This window comes from Magallana gigas, chromosome 1 (assembly GCF_963853765.1).
Source record: "Magallana gigas chromosome 1, xbMagGiga1.1, whole genome shotgun sequence".
Lineage (NCBI taxonomy): Eukaryota > Metazoa > Mollusca > Bivalvia > Ostreida > Ostreidae > Magallana > Magallana gigas.
Window position 1 is genome coordinate 38,038,955 of NC_088853.1, and position 25,109 is coordinate 38,064,063.

At 31.5% G+C, this 25,109-nt stretch overlaps 1 protein-coding gene and 1 long non-coding RNA gene across 2 annotated transcripts in view; both read right to left on the reverse strand.

The window, feature by feature from the left end:
- LOC105339863 (plancitoxin-1) overlaps positions 1-25,109 on the reverse strand; it is a 57,587-nt gene that overhangs the window by 4,918 nt on the left and 27,560 nt on the right. Inside the window, exons 5-8 of the mRNA XM_066066821.1 lie at positions 1,195-1,356; positions 941-1,093; positions 764-849; positions 35-157 (exon numbers count right to left, since the gene is read on the reverse strand). Coding sequence (XP_065922893.1) covers positions 35-157; positions 764-849; positions 941-1,093; positions 1,195-1,356 — 524 coding nt within the window. The remainder of the gene's footprint in view (positions 1-34; positions 158-763; positions 850-940; positions 1,094-1,194; positions 1,357-25,109) is intronic.
- LOC117686858 (uncharacterized) lies at positions 16,351-23,814 on the reverse strand. The gene is made up of 3 exons (XR_010711989.1): positions 23,563-23,814; positions 22,651-22,785; positions 16,351-16,482 (listed from the first exon to the last, which is right to left on the reverse strand). It is a non-coding gene; the product is annotated as an uncharacterized lncRNA (long non-coding RNA).

Genomic DNA, 25,109 nt, shown 5'->3' on the forward strand with positions numbered 1-25,109 from the left:
TGATACATAGTTCTTGAACAGTTTATGAACGTACCTCTCTATTTATATCACCGATACAAATCAAATGTTTGTTTTCAGTTACCGCCCACTTAGAGTGATCTGTCCCATGGGTGAACGCAATTTTATTGGGAAAACAAGCATTGATGACGTTTGATACCTATAAATAAAAAGAAACAAAGGCAGATGATAATAATAAAGTTCGTTCTTTTGACATAAAGTTGAGTTTTCCATTAAAGTAGATTAAGGTATTTTTTAAGCGTAATAATCAATGTGATGTTACAACAATGTATTCCATTAAAAAATCAACAGAAAGTGACCAACAACTAAACCATGGGTATACTTTCTGGGTCTACTTTAGGTTAACTCCGGTTTACTAGAGTGGACCCAGAGTAAACCCAAAGTGTATTCGGAATATACAAGGGACAGGAATAACAGTAAGATGGTAAGATAAAACACTGGCCTGCTTCACACATCAGTGCGTACAGTTGACCCCAAAAGCAATTCTCGAGTAAACCCAAAGTAAACCCCGAATAAATCCAATTTGAAATAAAACGCCAAGTGGACCCAAATTTTAAAAACGTCAACCCGTAGTAAACTCAGAAAGTAAACCTAGGGTTGCGTTTGGGTTTACTCTGGTGTTAAGTTAGTTTGATAGATACTTTTCAAGGAGATGAAGAAATTATATGAATGGCCAAAACATTTAAACTCTCCTAAAGTTATATATGTATATGAAAGTAATATATGTATACGTATAAAATATTACCATATCAGTGTCTAAAAGCTTAGGTCTCCATGTTCGAACCAATAAATGGTCTGCCAACTTCGGAGAAATCAATTTGTCATAAATATCTGCAAGGAATAAAGTACATGACTAAATAAAATACATGTGATGTGAATCAATATTGGATTAAATACTGTGTGTTTATATGTAGGATGTTACCTTGTCCAAACGAAGCTGACTTAGCAAGTATTTCCAATTGAACATTTCCAAAAGTTTTGATTGGAATGTGTACGGAATTCATTGGGTTACTGATTTTTATATCAAAGTTTTTCTTGTCATAAATATAAGGATTTGTCGTTCCGAATACGGTTTCTGCAAAAAAAAAATATAATACAAATACATGTAAGTATTTAAGTAAACTTAATTAAAAAACCACCATCAAATAAAAGTTATTTTAAATTTTGTCAACGTACTCAAAATATTCTCAACTGTTTTTGCAACAGTGACACAGAGTATACTTTGTCCAAATTTTGTTTGCGAATCCAAAAACATGAAACCTTTCGCAACGGGAGATGGAAACTTCGGTACACTTGAGACAATCCAAAATCCCTTAGTATTGTCAAACGCCAAAACACCTGAAAAATCATAAAACTTGTAGACTGTTAACACAATTACGGAAACAATATCGATTTATTTTCATTTTTTTAAATTCTTTTAGCAGTGGCAGGTGGTGATAACGAACAGTGTTCAAAACGAAAGTCCGAAAGAAAAATACAAAACAGTGGCAGAGCGAACGCGGAGCTCTAAAAAATAAAGGTAGGATCAGAAGAATAATATGTCATATTAAACTAGTAGATGTTTTCTAGAAATATATTTTGTCCTAATTGTATTGGAATTGATCTATTTTCAAAAACGATTTTTCTGATCGTGTGCTTTATTTAAAATCTTCAAAGTATCCACTACACATCCGAAACTAGATGTATACATGTATTTTTGAGCATTACCATCAAGTTATTAAATGAATAACGTTTATCACTGTTTTTTTCACATTTGATACATTATATTTTGATAACCCATCAGTTTGCAAAAGATAATAAAGTATAACAACCCAGTTACTGAAGTAATTATATCTATACTACTATATTAAAACAATATACTTTTTTTTTTTTTGGCCTTTTATATCGATAAATCGGAGGAGTACTATATTTTGTTTTATATATTTTTAGCATCATTGGTACATGAAGATTACCAATTTGTTTTATGTTTGGTTCAATCAAGCTTTGCTTATAAATAATCAACAAAAATTGCTCCAAAAATTCCGGAAATCATCTGATTTTTTTTAAAATTTTACAATCCTGCGCATGCGCATTACATTTACACTAAATCAAGTGAGGCTTTTTAGTTTATGTTTCCACAAAATCCCATTTGCATAGATAAACTCAGAAACGATAATACAAATACTTTTAAATTGTTATTAGTCCCCTACCGGTTTTCACCGGATGGAACTATAACTTTCCTCTGCGTCCGTCCGGAATTTTTTTTTTTAGATGAAAGGTATTTACAGCCTCAAAATGGTTTGTTATAAATAATTTGACAGTAATTTGCAATGCAGCTTCATAATTTTCTCCAAAATCGTTTCGGAGCTGTTCTGCAATTTTTGCTACATTACGGGTATATGGTAGGCACTTGAAATGTGGTGAAGGCGTGTTCCGAGACACAGTAAGATTATTCTAACTAAGCACAGGGTAGTGAAAATAATAAAATTGCTGTAGGTTTAAAGCTTGGTTCTGTAAATGTCAACAATACGGTGTGTCGATGAAAAATTTAATAAATTTCAAAAACACATGCAGTGTCCACCCGTGTACGCACGGGTCAAAGTCTACATGTAGTATATTAAAAGGAAAAATAACATAAATGATTTAAATTCCGAACCTTTAGAGTGGGCGTGTCTACCATCTGCCTTTTTAACTGTGGGTGGTGGTTGGTCATTATACATTGCATAAGTTACGATATCTGGAGACTGAATATAATACAAATACACGTTAGTTACTTATCATCAATATTTCATGATATATTGGTCACAGTCAAAATATCAAAGTAAAATTTCCTACCCATGCAATTGAAGAAATGCAAATAAGCGATACAAGTGATCTATATTTAATTGTTAGTTTATATATTATTTTTATTCGAAGTGTATTGTTCAATTTAAAAAAATGCAATTCAAAAAAACGATTAAATAGGATCCATGTGGGATAACTCTGAAAGACTATCCTGCAAAAAGGCAATCTAGAATAAAATAATCAAGATACACATATTAAGATACTTTCCGTGTTAAATGTGTACATGCCTTTGCTGTCTTAATTAGGTAAACAGTTACTAAGAGGACTAAATCTAAAGGCACCGTTCATCAATTGGTCGAATCTTTTAGCGAACTAAGGAAAATCACAGACTGCACGAAACAATAATAATGATGTGAGACTCAAATTTCCATGGGGAACGATTAGCCTGTTTCTTTTAACTAATCCACTGATCTATATTAGCAATTATTTTATAAATTGTACTTACTTTTTTACAACAATTTAACACTTTGTTAAATAAAAAATGTAAATATAAACAATTAGAAATCTTTTTCAATGATGATCCATGCAGGTTATAAAGGTAGCAATATTCACCAAAAAAGGGGGTAGTTTAATTGTTTAAATAACCTGATCGTATAGTGCCTTCAGCGTCTCATATAAAGGGTTTTCGATACTTTTTGTGATATCTTTTTGTGAGAAGGAAAACGATGGCGAAGCAGTATCCATGTAGAAAAACTCGGTTCCGCTTGTTTTAATAGGATACCCATCACTTGTTAACTTTGGTACTTTGTAGATGATGAACCTGCAAATAAAAAAACATTATCATGTTTAAGTACATATACCAGTTATATATAGTTGACAAGGATAGGATAGGAGACAGGATGCAGGATAGAAATATAAAGTCAAACTCTATCCTATACTATATTGCAACCTGTAGCCAATCAGATTCGAGTATAAATTTTAGAGTAGTAGTATTGCAAAACAAAAAAGAAATGAAATATACATTTTAAACATCGATTTTATTTTTAAAACAATGTAAAACTTTATAAAACGATAGATATGTTTTATGTTTACAATGCAGTACAGAAATTTGATGGGCGCTACATTTTTTTTCAATTCGGAAACAGCGCAAGTATAGAGTTAATGTAAACTTTTAAATGCACAATGCAGCGTAAATAAAGTTTTATTACAATATTTAAAGAATTCAATAGTTAAAAAAACAAAATATTCAGTCTATGAACAACTGACATATAAGTAAATATCTATCTCAACAAGGAACGAGCGTTGTTTTGTATACATATCACGTTTCATATCATTTCTTCGATGTCCGATCAAAAGACCAGATAATAAACTGAACAGATCGGATTAGGTTAAATACAAATGTGTAAGAATTTATATTTAATCAATGCATTCAAATAATATCGCAGCAAATGCTTAATTTTAACTCATTCATAAAGTAATGCCTTCCCGAATCGTGTTTACAATTATCAGCGACCAAATCAGGCTATTTCTGATTATATCCTTTAATATTATATTTTAATGAAACGAATTTCTTTAAATGTTTGTTTAAGCAATAGCTTAAAGTCCTTAATCTCCTTTGTAGATATTATAATACATAGTATCTTATATAACAACAACTCAATCGCTTACCTGTTTTTTTAGTAATTGAGTACACTTCGCGTACAGTTGAATATCACCTATGCAGAGGTAAATAAGTTCCCTCGTTTTAAAGATTTCCGGTTTTTGTAATAATTAGACGTTTTGGCTTTTACATTAGTCGATAGATTTTTAAATAAAAAAATTATTTCCTTAAACTTCGTTTTAGTTATTTCTTATTCCTAAATATGGATAGTGTGGGATAGAATAGGATAAGATAGGATAGAGTGTTTTTTGTTTGTTTTTTTGTTTGTTTGTTTGTTTTTTTTTGGCAGGATAGGATGCAGGATAGGACGCAGGATACATGATATAGGAAAGGATAGGATTGTTTTGTCAACTTTCGCGATAGCAGGACTGTACCTCAATTCATCTATATACTTCAATTGATGTTCAAAATTTATTTGCATTAATTCATAAAAAGGCAAATATCCCTGTTAATGTTGAAAAACAAAAGAAGAAAGCTAAGTCCATAACATATCAGGAACCCTTCTTAATGTTAAGGAAGGTATCAATCAAAAGGTTTGCAATGTTAAAAACAATTTCATTTATTTACTTTTCATTTTCATTTTCAATGTACTTTCTTAAACGTTTCTGACCGCAAAAAGAGCAAGATTCCTATGCTATTCTACCTCATTTTTTCTGACGGTTGATGCATGCTGTGATCCTCAAGGATGAAAAATAGATAATGCAAAACACTTCACTCTTAGCTCTTAACCACTAACGCCTTTTTTTATAGTTCGTCCATGCATTGTTTTTATTTTGTAACTAGTGCATCATTAAGTGACTTCCGCAATCACTTACTTTATGCACGATAAACATAAGCGCAAAAGGAAAACTATCCTTTATAGAAAACACAAAATAAATTACTTATATGTACATGTACATAGTGGATCTATGAAGTATTTTGTTTTTTTCTTTTAGTGGAAATACAGTATCGATCAGACCCAACTTATAAGCAGAGTAAACCCAAACTAAACTACGGGTTTATTTTTTACTTGGGGTCTGCTTTTTGAAAAGTTTGGCCCGTCAGGTTTTACTTGGGTTTAATCGGAGTTTACTTTGTGTTTTCTTGGGAATTGCTTTTGGGATCAACTGTATGCACTGCATAGTGAAGCAGACCATTTCTTTTATCTAACCATGTTGCAGCTTGTTTTTTCTGCCCCTTTTTGTATTTCGAATACACACGCAGCGTATTTTTCAAGGGTATACTTCTGATGGGGCTTTACTCTCCGTGCCCACTCTAAGTTTACTTCGGGTTTACTCTGGGTCCACTCTAATAACCCACAGTAAGCAAATAAAGTAAACACAGGGTGCAGTAGGGGTTTATTTTCTGATCGGAACTGTATATGTTCACGCATATTTATTTTCTAGCAGAAGTTATTAAATATATATGTATGGCTTTTAAGGTTAATGGGCATCTGTTTCACAATCTAAAACAACGACTAATATTAGTAAATGAAATTACAATCATAAAAAAGAGATTGCAATGCGTCTCTCCATTACTTTAAAAATAATGCAATTGAAGTTCGACCGATTTAATATTTGTAATTATTGCTGTTTTGGGTTTTCTTCCTTACTTTTTTCTAGTGCAACGTAATTATATAAATGAAAGGAAAATTAATAGGATATCAATCTTACCAGTCAACTTCTTTTCCATCCGAAGACTTGCACGATGCTGATCCTTGTATGTATCTTAAACAACCAAGAAACACTATCAACTTTGCAAGACGTGTCATCTTACTACAATATGCAAAGACCATTGAAAGTATCATTACAAAACTACTGTAATGTACTTCCCCGATGAAATGGGATGCTATTGTTGACAAGGAAACTATATCGAGAGTGCTTGTATAACGACAGGCGCAACTTTTGATTCACGTGCAAATGAAACAAATAAGGTTTTCAATTTGTATGCACTGGTGACACATACAATTGTAATATTTAGCATTTATATTTGATTATTATTTTTTCAAAATTTATTTACTTAATAGCAACATATCTTCGAAATATATGATTCTCTTTCAATCCGCTACCAAAAAGATAAACGGATTCATGAATGAATGGATAAATGAATTGATTGAGGGTTAGATTGAGGGATGAATAGGGGGTATGCACGGTTTGATGAGTGAGTAAAACAGCGATATATTGGGAATGTCTTTATTGTGTGATTTTATATTTGCTTTATCCAACGAGTTGAAATAGTTTATACATTCTCCTGGATTGCCGAGCAAATATAATCATTTCAACGTGTTAGATGAAACAGATATAAAATATTAGGGTAATAGAAATAGTGATGTGGATTTTACAGGAATATCTTCAAAAAACAAGGTCACTTAAGCATTGAAGCGAGAGTCTGTGTCTTAAATAATGCTGATCAGAAGTATCTGAACAAGCACCAGCGGTTTGATAAAGCAAATGTTCATCACATGGGTAGTATGAATCACATGTTTGAAATTAAGATACATATTTTTGACTCAGAACTTTATTTTTCGTATCTTTCTGATAATTAAGGCACACATAAGGAAAAAAAAGAAGAAAACAAATAGTAATCTTTACGCTCTGTATTACTAGCTTACAGCTTGATTACGATATACTTTACAATGTACTTAATTTGGTTTTCCTGAAATCTCTATTTGTAGTTACAAACTTTCATTTTGGGAACAGCACTAAATAAAAACAGTAACGTGGACGTATCACAGCATGTCAGGGAAGTCACGAAAGAAGATATAACTTGTGACTAGAGTGTACACAAGTGTCTTTGAGAGCAATTTTCCGTTAACATGAAGCAGACAAACTGGTCGATATAAATTTGAACTTCCTGCATTGTATACATTCGAACTAATAAGATATAACTTAAGCGACAAGAAAGGAAAATTATAAGTGTATTCATTTAGAACCTTTAACATAGTTACATGTAGACATTTCTTACTGTTGCTTTCAAAAAGGCTAATCTTTAACATTAACTGTACACGGTCACAAAAATCACAAACTTTGTTGAGTTAGACAAAAGAAGTATAAAAAATTTTAACAAGGCAATTTCCATATAACATATTTTTTACTGAACTGTATATCCGTTTATATAAATAGTGCCTGTTTGGGAGGGTAACAGTTGAAATTGACACCCCGAGGACACCATTGTCAACCGACGCGAAGCGGAGGTTGACAATGGTTTTCGAGGTGTGACAATTTCAACTGTTATCCTCCCAAACAGGCACTATTTATTTTATCATACTGAATGTCTTAATTTTAGAGATTTGTTTACTGCTTTTATAAAGAAATGGCGTGAATTACACGGCGAACCGTACGCGCATAATTAACGCACATGTGACAATTCGTTATGTTACCCGTTGCTAAGTGTGTTGCTAACGCTGAGGGTAATAGAACGGATTATCTAAAACAATCAAATTCCAGTTTTTAACAATAAAAGTATAATAATACTAGATGTCGACTAATAGCCTAGTTAAAAAGGCAGCGCTCATAAATAACAGCAATGAAACACATAAAACAATAACACAATGAGCGTGTTCGTCGTTAAATGTTAACAGCATGCATGCGTTAATTTTTGTCAGCAATCGAAGCAGAAATCGACATATTTCAAAATTTGAAGTTCTTATACCTTTTATAATTGATATGTTACAAAAATAAATAAATAACTAACACACAATAAACAATTAATTAAGGATGGGTAACCAGTGTTAAGTATGTGGATTATCTAAATTTGTGTGAAATAATGAACATTGAAATCAAGTGTCGCCAATTTTAGAGCAACAGTAAAAATAGTATAAGATTTTTAACGAAAACAAAAATCAAAGCAATAAAAAAAAACATTCTGAGCTGAAACAAATAGAATCAATATTACTACCAAAAGGATAAATGTTGTTGTAGAAGAATGACGAAATAACTTTTAAGGCAAATTCGAGATGAAACAAAATAATTTGTGTTCCATTTGCATTATTTAAGATGCTGTAAATCAACTGTTCTTAGTTAAGGAACTCTAAAAATATATGTATGTTTTTAATTTTTTGAAGTTATTTACCTTTGCCGTTTTAGATGAACTTCATGTTTTAATATTAAGTGCCTTCTCTCTTAAAGCAAATCAAATATGAGGAAGTTATTTAACAAATCCTATTGTGATCATGTATAGCTTAACAGGTTGGGCACAATTACCGCATTGGGGAATGATTACGCTAAACGGGAACTATTCCCCGTTTCAGTGATAAAAAAAAACTCCTGCAAATGCGTGATTTTCTCGATGTATGCCAAATAAATCAAAAATCCGACATAAGTAAAATGAGGCGCATAAGAAATGCAAGGTGGTGCAAAAGTACAATAAACAACTGACCTTCCTGGCCTAAACTTTAGTCCTCCACAGATGCAAACGAATATTAAACGATTTTGATCTCGTGGAAATCGTGAGCATTCTTGCATTGGCTGTAGATTTTCCATTGATGGTTTGCTTTTACTGCCTAAAACCCCCAAAATTTTAGAGTTTTGTGCTCAATGAGTTGACACAACTTGACCATGCAAGAAAAAATAAAAATAAATGCAGAACTTGATGTTTATTTTGGCTTAAATGTTTTGATTTCGGGTAGACCATGACAACTACAGAATCTTGTACGAAATCTTGTACAAGCAATGCTTTTAACTCATATCATGAACTAAAATTTTAAAGAAAAAGATATTAAAATTAAACTATGTTTTTGTAGACGAAACTTCAATCCAAAACCATGATTACAAGAAATTACTGTTCCATATTTTAATTTAAAAAATGATCAAAATATTGAACGTTATATTTCTATATACGACTAAATATGTGTACAGAATAACCACATTATTATCCGTAGAGGCTACCGTAAGAAATTGCTGAACAGATTTTGTTTGTTAATACTGGATTTCACTGAGACCCCAGACGTGAATGGAAAAAAAATCTCAAAATCCTGCATTTGCGGGAATGTTTTTATTACTGAAACGGGGAATAGTTTCCGTTAAGCGTAATCATTCCTCAATAGGGTAAATGTGCCTAACCTGCTTAATTATGTAATGTATTGACCTTTTATTCCAAGATTAAAATTGTCCATTTCTATGAGGCAAATGTTTCCAATGGTATTCTGGAAATATGAACTACATAATTATCCGTTATCTCAAATTTTTATCATGAAATCAATTGATAATTTCATAGATATTATTTGATTTATGATAAGTAAATAATAATTATTTATAGTAAAACAGGACTGCTCATTTTTGTATTATGCACTTAACATCAAGATATGCTGATTAATTCTAAAGTGGTAGAATAAAATTTAGAGATACTAATCACATCATGTTCTACATCCTCCTCTGCAAATTAAATTAAAATGTACTTCATGTAGAATTGTTCGTTGTTTATCGCCCACCATCAAGAAAAGAATGTTTTATCTGCAAATAAAAAAAAACCATTGAACAATTCTACAATCTCCCCTTTAATACACTTGAGAAAGGGTGAATTATAATGCAAGAAGCATCTGTCTATTTCCAAAAACAGTTTAAGTTAATAATTTAAACTATTTAAGATGTGACTTACGTTTTCAGAATTTCCAACATAGACAGTGTGCTGGAAAACAAATCCGGCACCATGCTCTGATAACCTGACAAAAATAGATATAAAAAAAAATATTGAAAGCTTGCATTGACTTGCTTAAATAACATAAGCGCCGACGACGCAATGAATTTTATAACATATGGTGCATTTTACCCATTGTACGTCTCCTAAAGTCCCAATAGGGCTGTAAATCAATTAATTTTCATGTTTTAACTATTAAAATGTTTTTATTAAACATTTAAATATTTAAAAAAAAAAGATACCAACGTTTAAATAAAAGTAAATCTTAATTAAACATTAAAATGGAAGTATATTTTGAATAAACAAGGGAAAGTTCTAAGGAAAAGTTAATCTAATGCATCAGTAATATTCATTAATTATTGAAATCCTAAAACATAAACATATTTGATTAAAAGTTTACAATTAATATCGAAATGTCTGTACTTGTAAATCTTTGTGAGATGTTGGTAGCATACACCTTTTACTTTTCGTTAAACTTGTAATGACAGGAAAGACTGCTGTAACAAATTTGCATATTATTTTTTCACTGATACATTGTTCTTACAGTTTACCAAAAGCAACATCACAAATTGCAATATTTTAATCAAAACTTACCTTTCTTTGTTGTTTTCAGTTTTCTCAAATCTTCGTTTTCATTTTTTTCTTTTTGCTTTTTGTTTTTAGGGATTTTCGACTTTCGGTCGAAAAGACCTATTTTTTTCGTCTTTTTTTTATTATAATTATACTCGACAGTTTTTTTTTTGTCAGCGTTTTCTTTAAAAGCTGGAAGAGCTTGATTTAATTATGCAACAACTTTACATTAACTTTTGGAATGTAAGGTTTTGGACTTCTGGTTCCGGTACTTCCGGAACCTGCAGGGACATTTATAAAATTTAAAGAAAACGCATTAGTTTTTTTTAGTTTTTAAGTCAAAACGTTGAATTTTTAGAATTAGATCTGCTTTGTCCAGCCAAAAAAAATTATAAGCGTAAGCAATTTTCTATATCTTACCGTTTTTGAGATATAAAGCCCAAAACCTTAGAAAAAGGGGGGGGATGAAAAAATCAAAAAAAAAATCAAATGTCTTTTAAAAAATTATATGACGCTTAAAAACTATTAAGATAGAAGTAATCAACATACATTCCAAGTTTTATTAAGTATGTTGACTACTTCCGGTTTAAAAGGTCGATGAAAATTGTCTATGGTAGTTTTTATGCTAAACTCAAATTCACTCGTCATTCGTTTTCTCAAAACGTTTTTAAGTAAATGTTACAATATTTCATCTATGTAATGATATACACAATGCAGAGATCGGAAAAGGTTTTGGGTAGACAATTTTAAAAATTAGGGGGTCTATAGAGGCCAACGTTCAAAACAGCCCTTTAGCTGTAAGTCTTTTTGTATTTTTCATCCGGTTTTAAAAATCTGTTCGGTTTATAGTTCAAAGTAAAAAGGACAATTTAAATATTATCGTCCGAGGCGCGACTCTTTAAATCCTTATAGGGGTCTGAAAGGCCTAAAGATCATAATTAGTTTACATAACAATTTTCTTTTTAGAAAGCGTTATCTCGCTTTGTTATAAGAATTCAGAGCATTCATACTGTAGGCACACAAAGTTTTGTGTCCTAAGAATTAATACTTACTTTAAAATTATTTTTTGAAAATATTCTTCTGGAAATTGGAACTGTAGCTACTTGTAAAATTCTGGAGTTATCTTTTTTTAACATTGCACTAGTCATAAGTTCCTATCTGAACAAGTGGTTGAAACAAGGCGTACTGGTACTGTACCAGTTATCGGCTAAGACCAGTTATCGGCTAAACTGAGAGTTCGGGTTTAAAGCACGTAACAATCCAAGATTTTTTAATTCAGTCGTCTTTTTCGAATAAAGAAAAGTAAATTTGCTTGAAAACTTTCTTGAATATGTTTTATACATGAGCTTAAACGATCATTGTTTACCGCTGAGTTTACATCTTTGCACTTTCAGCAGTGGGGGAAGTGACGTAATAAGTTAAAAATAGAATATTACCTCTCTGTGATACGTTATCATATCCCTTCTTTGATTTCACATATAAAATCAATACATTTAACATGTATAAACAAAAGGAATTCACAACTTTCCGACAGATTCGTACCGCAAATGAACGCCTGATTGCATAATTATGCTTTGAATAGTCTACGATTTGGTGTATTACCGTCTGATAATAAATGACCCCGACTACTTTAGTCTGACCCCACAAGGGGCATAATTCAAACTATATTTAGCAGAGTATAAAATCGACATGAACACGGACTTTACTATATGTTATTATCACGAAGCCGATAACTGGTACAGTAAATCGTGAAAACTCGGCAAAATTGGGGCGCGCTAAAAAAGCACAAAAAAGATGTTTTGGGTTCTAAATAATGATATAAACTAACAGATTGATAAATGAGGAGTTCACTTTTTAAAGTATGTCAAGTTTTATCCAAAAATATCAAGAAATGAGGAATTACGAAAAGAAAACGTTAAATTTTAGCCGATAACTGGTACAGTGCCAGTAGAGAAATGTTGAAAATAGATTAGAGATGAATTTTTGTTTGCCATTAAAATAAAAAAGGGAAAACGGGGATGTCGAAAAGCCCTTACTTTTTGTTGAAGACAAAAAGTTCTAGTTGTTTTTGTTTTGTTTTTGCTAGATTAATGATTGTGGGACATCTTTAACGGGCATTACAATTCGCTGTCATTTTATTAGATATGTCGTTTGAAATACTTTTTGGTGCATAAGAATTTGAAGGGGTATATTAAACTGACCTATTTTTATGCTTGATTCTTTCAAAATAGCGGAAGAAAACATGATTTAAGAAAGAATAATATAAGTATAGAATTATTTATCAAGATAAATAATAAATGCAGTCTTAAATATATACTTCGATCTAAAGATAAGTCAGGTATACTTAGATGCAATCAGAAAAACAGATCAGTAAAGTTCTAATTTAATACTTTTAAAATATATAGATCATTGGGGGGATAGTAAAAAAGGCATACAATTTGGCGTTTTTTTTAAATATCTATGTTATCAACTTTTGGTCTCCTAAGGAAAAGAAACACAAATAATGCATGTCAATTTTTTTTAAATCATACAGTTTATAAAGCTGTAATCAATTTGTATTTTACTCACGTATGTTTCTAGTATGCACCTTTGTGTTAAACCGTAATACAAAATTCAAAATATTCTATACATGAAATACATATAGACAGACAATAAAATATAACATTTTGACTTTTATTATGCAATACTTTTATACTGATAATTCGATTAAACAATATTTTAACCAAGAAAAATCCTTCATGTTTATTGAATTGTATGTCCTTAAAATTACCTTCCCACCTGTTTTACATAAGACTCACTCATAGCCGACATCACATCGAGTTGAACAAGTACCCTTACTTGGAAAGCAATTGCTTACGTCCCTACAGTGCCCGGATGTATGATTGCATTCATAGCCATAAGATCATATATCGCATTTTATATAAATTATATTTACAAAGAATAAAAAACTGCTGATGTTGTTTGGCACAGGTTAACGCAGTAACAATAATTGCATAGACTTGCATCAGTTACATCCATAACAAACTCAAAACTATTGTTTATGCATCTTTAGTCTTATTCTGACAATAAGTTGACAAACAGTTTGTTTCCTTTTCTATTATGTTTTTTTTTTGGTTTAAACCTAAAAATAAATTATTGGTTTCAATTAAACGAATTATTAAGATCCGTTTACAATGGCTTGGTTTGATTTAGAAACAATATAATTTAATCCAAAATAACTGATTCCCGAAATTCAGATATAAATAATGTTTTGTTTACTGATAAGTAAACAGTCGTCATGTGTTCATTGATCAACTTTTGTAATTTTTTTTATTCACTTTGAATTTTGTCATATTATCATTCCTATAGATATTAATCAAAATTTACTTCTCTGTTTATTTTGGTTTTAAGGGAGCGTACTGGAACAAATATGGCAAGTTAAATTCATGTGATACATCTCCTTATTTCCAATATGTTATCATTAATTTCCTATTCACCTGCTGTATATCTACTTAGTTGTCCTGATAACTTTCTACTCACCTGTTTTACACAAGTTCCCCTCGTACCCAGCATTGCATCCAGTGAAACATGTTCCATTGATATGAGAACATTGACTTTCATTCACACAGTTTCCACACATTTTGTTGCAGTCAACGCCGTATGAACCAATGTCACGATCTTTAAATAAAATGACATGTACTGATTCTTACTTGATACTTAAAGGACAATTTAGGATTAAATATATAATGCTACCTTAGAATTAATGCACTTCTGTGTATATCATTAAACAGTTACATGTTGTCATGCCTTTATTAAGAATTAAATAACTAGGTGACTAGAAAAAAAAATGAAGGAGTTTGATTGTCTGCCTGTACCTGTTTGTTTTCCTTACCTGTTGTACATACAATCCCTTTAAAACCAACTTCACAATTAGTTAAGCAATTCGAATTGATATGGGAGCATTGGTTTTCATCACGACAGTGACCACATGTTTCATTGCATCCAATACCGTACGATCCTTTGATACATTCTGCAGAAATAAATATGATATTTGTTTTTTCTTTCTTTCTATGCACATATTGAGGCACGTTTTGTTTTTAACAATACCATAAATAATCCCACATTAAATGTTCATATTTGTTTGTCCAAGAGTTTTATGGTTTTAGAAGTAATCTGTAATCATGTATGATATACAAAAGTTATCTCGATGCTCAGTCTCCAAATCGCCACACGTAGTTTTATTAATGAAGGTTGCATGTGTAATTTATTTCGTTTTTGAATATCACACTTATGCCGGCAATTTGCTTACATGTTGCCTGTTTGAACAGTTAGAACTCTAAACGTAGCAAGGGATTTTATAAGAGTCTCTCGAACCATTTATACTTCAACACCCGACTCAATATCATATAATGTTAAGCGTTTTCCTTTGTATGAAAGCTGTGGCTATTTTTGACGAGAGTAACTACATTGTTTAGTGCTTCTGATGTCATATATTTACATGCACCAAGTATTATTTTCTCTATTTCTTACGGAAACTAATAGTTATTTCATAGCTCTATAGAAACAGCAAGACCTCAATATACACGCACTGTTGATTGTTCGAAATCTACATCGGCTAAAACTGACCAGATATTAACAGGAATGAAATTGACAAGCCCTGTTTCTCGATTGGTCGAAACCTACAGAGACCTATCAAATATCACGGACTGAATGAAATAACCATGATGATGACAGACTTAAAGTCTCAAACGAGACGATTTGGTTGTTTCTTTTAGCTAACATACTTATGTATATTAACAGTAATTTAGTGAGTTTAACTAACTTTTCATAATGAACCTTTTAATTAGTTAGAAAAAATATGTTAATATGTTAATATAAATAATAATATGTTTGGTTTTTTTTTATGATTCATGTGAATTTTGAAGGCATCGATCATTGTAGAAGACAATTCTGTACTGTCCATACCTTCATTTCCCGAATGGATCCCCAAAAAAAGAATTTTATAGTATAAAAATTTACATCTACCAATTATTACCTATTATTCACTCAATTTCTTACGGAAACGTATAGTTAATTCATAGTTCCATAGAAACTGCAAGACCTAAATCGACACGCCCCATTTATTGATTGGTCGAAATCTACAGCAGCTGAAACTGGCAAGATATTGACAAGAATGAAATTGACACGCCCTGAAAACCTACAGCGACCTAACAAAAAAAACGGACTGAATTAAATAATCATGATGATGACAGATTGAAAGTCTCACAGAAGACAATTTGGCTATTTCTTTTATCTTGAGTACTACTTTAACAGTAATTTAGTGAATTTTACTTACTTTTCATAATAAATTTACTTATTAGTTAAAAGAAAGATGTTAATATAAACAATAAAATGCTATCATTGATGATTCATTCGGATTGTGATGGTAACGATAATTGCAGAAAAAAATACATAACCCGCGGGTTATGTAGTTTTTTGCAATATCGCTACCTTCAAATCCCGCATGAATCACCAAGGAAAGCATTTTATTGTTAAAATGAGTCGTTGCCACAACCTGAATTATGTAAAAATAACCCGTTGAAAAAAAATAAAAAAAATTATGAACATGGGTGATATATACTATAAACACTTATATACGTTTTGATGTTTAGAGTGGCATGTTGAGATTGGATTCTTTCACCAAAAAAAAAAAAAATGCTGCAGAGCAATCTCGGCAAGCATCTTAATAATTGCATACTTACGTGTTTTACATAAGTCCCCTTTAAAACCAGCATCACATCCAGTTAAACAAGTTCCATTGACATTGGAGCATTTTGTAACATCACGACAATGTCCGCATGTTTCTTTACATTCAAAACCATACGATCCTTTGTCACATTCTGGAATGATTAGAAGAAAACGTTGTATTTTTATAAAAAGACAATGACGAACGTTTCGGTTCTTAAGCAATACATTAACTAATGTAGATTCCTTATTTTACGCGAGTATTTAATTCCGCGATTCAACGATTTACCATCAAATCGCGAGAACATAAAATCGCGAATGGCGAGATTTCATCATAGTTTCATGTAGTTTACATGTCTCCCAAAATTAAAAGGGAGATTTTAGAATTCGCGAGACGGGCTTCTCGCGATTTTACGCGGATATTCCTCGCGTTTAATTAGGAATTTACAGTTTATGTACGCTTAACTTTTAAATAGGTTTGTCCTTATGATTTATGTTTTTAGTAGTAATTATGTATTATGTACAAAATGTTATGACGATGATTTAGTTTTCAAAGCCAAAACAAAGTATATTAAGAAATTCAATCAAACATCCGATCCAGTGGGGGATACAGCCAGAGTCACACAATCAATTAACATCACCGCCCAGTGCGTGTGTCATTGCTTTTTTTTTATTACATTTTTAAAGAAAAACAACGACTTAGACATGCTAGTGGAGATAGAAGAAATCAATTAATACAAAAATGACCCGCGCGATAATTTATGTTTATATCAGTGTTCCCCTTTGATAGATTTTTGCTTTTCCAGATAGGGTTATCTGAATCTAAATCGATCCGATTCTATCTTTGGTACGATTCCGCGGGTAAACACAAGCATGTTACAAAACATTATACATTTGTACAGTTTCATCTGAAATAGACAGCAATGACTGTATACAAAATAGTTCTCAGTAAAGGTCTATGGGAGAAATACTTCAGAGCCCTTTTGGGCTCCAAGATTGAAGAGGCTGTCCCTTTTTCTTGATTTCAAAACAAAGGTCATTTGATATTTAACATATTTTTTTCAACAAGTGTTTAGGAATTCGTGTCCCTTTTTTAGTGGCCGACCCTTTTATCACCTTATCGGGGTTATAAATAAACAAAATTGATGATTGAATATCGTTTAGAACACCATTCCAAGCATCTCTAATTCTATATTGCACAACAAAATATTTGTCCTTTTTGAGAAACACGTGATCAGATTTTGGATTTCTGGCCCCGTAAAACCCATTTTTACGTAACGAGTGATAAAGTTTTATAATGTATAGTTTCATAAGTGTAAGATGAACATTTTTGCTTCTTAAACATGTAACAACATATTTCTCAGTAGAGAGCTATGAAAGAAATACTTCAGAGCCCTTTTTGGTCCTTAATTTGAGATGAGAGACAAGCCCTTTATTGGTATCAAACAAAAGCTCTTGTAATGATACATTTTATTTTATACATGTTTTGTTCAATTATTTTTGAGAAAAGAGATAAAGAAAGAAAACCATTGAAAATAATGGCGTTTTTTAAACTCATTTTTGGGGTCCAGGCGAGCTTCGACGCCTTTTAAACCAGACAATTATAAATGATAAAAGATCTTTTATCTACCATCTCTGAAAATTGGAACTCGATATCATATTTCGTTTAGGAGGAGATGTCAGGACAAGCATACCCTCTAAAAATCGCTAAAACGTCATAAAAATAAAAAATATATATATAAAATGTTTTTATCAATATCTATAAGATCTTAAAGTTTCACAAAAATCAGTCTAGTCGTTTTCAAGAAATCGCTTGTACAAAAAAGAGTAAGAAAAAAAATAAATAAAAGGAAACTAGATACAAGTGGGTCTTCCATTTGATTATGAATAAATGATAGGGTTAAATTAAAATGTTGACATTTGGTACGAGTTCCTATATCAACTTACTTTTAAACTAATGTTTGGACATACACTGCAATATTGAAATTTTTCAGTACAAAAATATCTACAAAACGTATATGATTTAAATATCCGGTGACGACCGGAAGTGAAGGACGACCTGCTCATATTAAAATTTGATCAGTTTAAAACATATTCTGATGAAAAGAAATTGAAATTTTTTAAATTTGAATTTTTTAAAAAGACAATTTTCTAAAATTGCTGTTTGATCAGACCAGACGTAACGGACGATCGTGATTTTACCTGATCGGCACTAAAAATTCAAAAGTATATTATTCCTGAAAATTTTTGAGAAAAAAAGGGAACAAAATCGCTTTTCCAAAAAAAAAAAAAAAACAAAAAAAAAAAAGAACATAACGGCCGATCAGAAGTGACGTCATAAACATGTACGTGATAAAAGACCTTGATATTTTGTATCATTCATGAAAATTTCATAAAAATATGTTGTAGCATATTTGAGATATTTGAGTTTTAAGAAAAATATTTAAAAAAAAAAGAATAATAACTAGACACGATCTTGTTGTGAGGAACAAGGAGGTCTTCCTTCCGATTTTTATACGGAAATATGACATCATTGACTTTAATTTTCGACAACAAAATATAATAAGAAAAAAGGAGGTAAGTACTCATGTTTTTTTGTATTGCTTTTTATAAGTTATCTTACATTATTTTTCTTAAATACTTACATTTCTTCCTATTAAGATAGAAAAAATTAGACTTGTTTAACTCTGGCCCTTAAAAACCCTATTTAGGCAACGCAAGAGAAAATCATTATATTTACATGATATAAAGCATATTATACCTTATTCAGTTTTATTTAACCTTTGACAAAAAAGCTCTCATTAAACGGCTATAGATAAAATACTTTAGAGTCCTTTGGTCCCCTTATTTGAGGGGCCAGTCCCTGTTTTCTTGAAAACAAATAACTAGACACGATCTTGTTGTGAGGAACAAGAAGGTCTTCCTTCCGATTTTTATACGGAAATATGACATCATTGACTTTAATTTTCGACAACAAAATATAATAAGGAAAAAGGAGGTAAGTACTCATGTTTTTTTGTATTGCTTTTTATAAGTTATCTTACATTATTTTTCTTAAATACTTACATTTCTTCCTATTAAGATAGAAAAAATTAGACTTGTTTAACTCTGGCCCTTAAAAACCCTATTTAGGCAACGCAAGAGAAAATCATTATATTTACAGGATATAAAGCATATTATACCTTATTCAGTTTTATTTAACCTTTGACAAAAAAGCTCTCATTAAACGGCTATAGATAAAATACTTTAGAGTCCTTTGGTCCCCTTATTTGAGGGGCCAGTCCCTGTTTTCTTGAAAACAAATAAACGGTTATTAAATTTTAAACACATTTTGTCAACTAGTGTTTACAAATTCGTTTTTGAGATATAAAGGAAAAAACGTTTTAGGTGCTGATCCCTTAATCCCTTAAAGGGGCCATTTAAAGAAATTTTGAAAATTGCATATTGTTGAAAACATTATTTTAAACAACTTTTCTACAGTACATCATTTCAAAATATTTCTCCTTTCTGAGATATGGGTGATCAAACGTTTGGACTTTTGGCCCCTAGAAACCCCTAATTACATAATAAATGATTAACTCATAACATTTCTTCGATATATTACGCTAAGATAAACATATTTGCTTCTTTAACGTTTCACAAAATATTCCTAAGTAAAGGGCTACATATTAAAGACTTTATAGCCCTTTAGTCCCCTAATTTAAGGAACCAACCCCTTTTTCTTGATATCAAATGAAATGTCATTTAATTTTGAACACATTTTGTTCAAGAAGTATTTCGAAATTTGTTACCCTTCTGGATATTTATGATAAAGAAAGTTTAAGGGGTCGATCCTTTATTCCTTTATAGGGACCGTTTAACGAAATTTTGAATATTGCATATTGTCAAAAGCTTCATTTTGAACAACTTTTCTTCTCTATTGCATCTCAAAATATTTTTCCTTTCTGAGAGATTGGTGATTAAAATTTTGGTTTTTGGCCCTTAAAAACTCTTAATTACGTATACGTAATAAATTCATTACATTGCTTGGATACACAACTGAAAGATAAAGATATTTGCTTCTCCAACCTTTCAGAAAATATCTTTCAGTAAAGGGCTACAGAATAAAGACTTTAGAGCCTTTTAGTTCCCCAATTTGAGGGGCCAGTCCCTTTTTCTTGATATCAAATGAACAGTCCTGTAAATAAAAACTTTTATTCACATTACATGTCTTAGCAAAATATTTTTCAGAAAAGAGAAAAACAAAGAAAACCAGAAAAAAATACACTGTTTTTTAAATCTAAATTTTCAAGTCAAGGCGAGCTTCGGTGCCTTTCAAAACTGATCAAAATAAAAATAAAATTACAAATCTACAATCTTCTATTTACTATTTCTGAAAGTTGGAACTCAATATATTTTATAGTTTAGGGGAACGTAGAGGGACAAGTGACCCCTCTAAAAATCGCTAAAACGTCAATTTCTCAAAAAATGGAAGTGACGTCATTTATATAATCAAACACCTATAAGGTTTAGATCACTATCTATCAGATCTGAAAGTTTCAAGAAAATCGGTCAAGCCGTTTTAGAGAAATCGCGTGCACAAAATTTGGAAGAAAAAAAAATAATAATAGGGAAAAAGAAAGCAGACGAAAACAATAAGGTTGGAAACGAAAGACCTTAAAAAAGAAACAAAGCAGTAACAATAAGGTCTTCCGTTATATGCGTTTTAGCGCTCATTAATCACCGTTTATCTTTGTGCGTTTCATGAAAAAAATTGCTATGAAATGCGTTTTATTGAAAAAAAATGAAATGAAAATGGTAGACAATCAAAACTATTTGAATAGCTATACATTCATTGCCAAATTCTTTTACGATTTCATAAAACTTACAGTAACATATTTCCACAAGCATGTATTTCATAAACTCTGATCACCCATTCCTGAAATTGCTTACCTGACATATTCGTCATCCTTTTACAAGTAGGATAAACTATCAAAATTAGACAAATTATATGCTCTTCTTGTGAAATATTTGCAAAGGAGAACCAATATTAAAAATATGATGTGTGATTTGTGTAATCGAGGCTCCACAACCATCACTACAATTAGCAATTAATGAAATAGCTATGGGAAACAGGGATACCGCTATGTAATACAGAGAAGAAAACACCGTATGTAGTGTTTTACTTGTTACAACATAGTGAAACATAGTGCAACCACACCTCTTTTATGACCATAATAACTAGGCCCATGACGGGTCGCCTCTACAAAATGTTGGACAGAAACGTTTGTTTTAAACAAAACTTTAGGAGAACATAAGACTTTTTGCAGAGGAATCGACAACCAGCATTCTAACATTATGAAAACCAAATTTAAAAAGAAAAAAAAACTGATTGGAGTTTGGTATGTACTGCTTTGTTCTAAATAAAATGACGAATTATTGTTTTTAGTTTCATTTTGAACTCGGTGTGCTTAGTATAATCGAAATATTAAATTTTATAATTTCAAATAGATACATTTTTTTATCTTGTTTACTGCAAATTATGTGTAAATTACGTGTATGATATATTCACCTAATGCATTGAAGTGCATACTGGATATCTTATAATAACCTTCCAAAATATATGCAATATACTAAAAATGAGACCTTTAACACTGCGCTGGATGATTATACTAGTGGAATATTCAGATATGCCATTTATTGGACCTTTACATAAAGAGTTTACAACCATCTTTGTTATCGTTGTATCTCACTTGTTAGATGAGATATTTACCTTTCAAAAATAAAATCCTACAGGAAAATAATTCATTCCTAAAGGAAAAACAATATTCTAAAAGAAATTTGAAATTTTCCATCGGAATACAAAAACTTCCTATATATGTAGGAATTCCAATCTCGATAAGATTAGATACAATCAGATAGGGAATTTGTATTTCCCATAGGAAAAATACCTGTATGAAATGCCGTTCTCCTATGGGATATAACATTTTTATAGGACTTTTAAAAGTCCTATAGGTATGTCAATATTCCCAGTAGGAGAATCAATTTTTCTATTGGAGTTATCATTTTCCTATAGGATAATACTTTTTTAAGGTAAATATCTGACCTGTCAGGGAGAGACATACAAAAAACAAAAGTGGTTATATTTTAAAAAAAGACAATGAGTATGTATTGATTTTCCAAAACTGCATCTTAAGCGGGTGCAAACATGCCCTCTTGGCACTGGCATAATTAATTGGCACGGTGTTTTTATTATCTTCCATCAAAAAATCGCATTGAACGAACAAACCAGTATAATGCTTATCAACATATACAGGAATAAATGTATGTTAAGCTTTCCTTACCTAATTCACAGTGATGACCTTGATACCCAGGTTTACATCCCTGACAGGTGCCCGTCTCTATGTGACAGTACTGACAGTTAACGTCTGGACAGGGAATGGAGCAGTTAGATCCGTAAAACCCTGTTGCTGGACATCCTATACATCAATGTTATTAATTACATATTTTTTTTGTTTTTATTATATTTAAAATACTCTTAATAAAAAAAGATACACGAGGGGTTCATTTACGTGACCGTATATATTTGTATCCATGAACGTTAATCGAGAGTAATAGAAATCGACAATATGGCGGAAGTCGAAGTTATAAAGGATATTGGCTATTTATGAATAAATTTCAGCTTTAAGTTAAATTATTCACGTAACATACTGCCGTTTGTATTTATATTACGTAATTAACTTCATCTTAAGAAACAGAATTGTCACTTGCCAAGATTAAGTGAATACATCTATTTTTTTTTAAAGGAAATCTACTTTTATTTTATGTGCATTGTTTGCATTTTTTAATTAAACTGAATGCATCGTGTGCATTATGCATACCGCTGAATATTATATAGAATTGACAATTAAAGGCCTGTATATGTCTTTTTTTACCAAATGTTCAGTGTTTACTCCTGCAACTATGGTAGAGATTCCTCAATTTTTTTTTCTCCCACAAACAACTACATTTATGCATGAATGTTTTTCAAATATCAAATCACAAAAGACGACGATAACAGTCAAAGGAGGTTTAAATTCCGGTTAAGAGTAGAAAAAAGGTAAAACGCAGAAGTTAAATCCGAGGGGAATATTGAAGTGACCATTACACTCTGCGTAGGTAGCATCTTGTTGACATTACATGCATGTAGATATGATATCTATAGTCAATAAATGTACACCTTCTGCAATAATAAGTAAATTACAAAGACAGCTCACCGTACACCTCTACTTCACAGAGGTCACTGAACACAGAAGTTTCATAAACGGCAGGGTATACAACTCCCAGTAGCCTCTCATTGTAGAAAATGACGTATTCTCCATGAACAAAACAAGTTGTGGTGAAGATTGCAGGGATTGTATGCATTGTGAAGACGTTGTCCTTGAAACACAGCATTCCCTCTAATATATTCGTTGTATTGGAAACATACACAGAAAATCCGAGATAGAATCCTGCAATACGCTGATCAAAAGAACCTATATAAAAGAAAAGCAATTCGATAACATAATTACTTTTAAATGGATGACATGCATACAGTACCGATTAAAACTAACCCAACCTCAGCGTAAATTCAACTTTTACTCCGGGTTTACTTTGGGCTCACGTTTTGATAGGTTGGCTCTGATCGGTACTGTATATTAAAACTACATCATGGTTCGATATTTACATAATTTAAATCCCATTTATTTAAGCACCAAACTATTTAAGTTTCAAAAAAGGTTTGAGCACATGTTTCTAAGGGAAATGTTTTCATGCATATTTACAATCGAGCATCTTCGCAAGCCAAGGGTTTTCGGTGCAATTCGTTCCCCATTTACCCATTTACTGATTGCGAAATCTCGGTGATGCGGTGGCGCTATCTCTCGAGCATCTTAAGTTGCGCCCCTTGTACATTTACCTTTTTAATCGAATAAAACAACGAGTAATATAAACGCTACGGCATAAATGCAACTTGAAAACATGTTGACTATTGATAATTGGAAAGGAATTTATGATTTTATAAATAAAAAATGAAGATATAACCGAGAGACAGCAAGGATTGTTTGAGAGGGACCTGGACATGTACATACCGAAAGTTAAAAAGTCGATATATATAAAGGCATTCGAGCCATAAAACCATATATCGTTGCCGTATTTATAGCAAACAAAAGAAATTAAATAAAATTCAGTTCATCGAACTTTTAAAACCAATAATCATAAGCAGGGACGTATATACTAACATGATTGGCAAATTCTTCATTCGCCATATTTACTTTCTATACATGCACTACATTTACGATCACACGAGCGTTGACAAGTTCGTAAATCTCTGTTAAACACAGTAAAATATTTCGTTTTTGGCTGATCTGGTTAGACGAACCTTGTGAAGGTAACGTGCTCGAGCACTTGTGCCTCAACTTGTGAAAAACACCGAATTTTTTTCACCAAAGATTACAGGTGTGTTTCTTATTAAGTTAATTTATAAGCGTCTATAACGCTGCGATTGGATCAGCTACTCGCAGTCGCAGCTAATCATCAGACTGGGGTTGTCACCAAGTTTTCGTAATAAGATATGCCAAGGGTTTACAGAGAGCGGAGTGGACATAAAATCCTAGGCTAGCGAATACGTATAGATAGTAAATCTTTAAAAAATAATATCATCAAAAAACGATCGGCCAGGAAAGCTGAAACTTGTGTGACAGCATTCTCAGTTAGGACAGATTCAAGTTTAATCAAATCATGATCTCCTGGGGTAGGATGGGGCAACATTTTTTTGGAGGGGTGG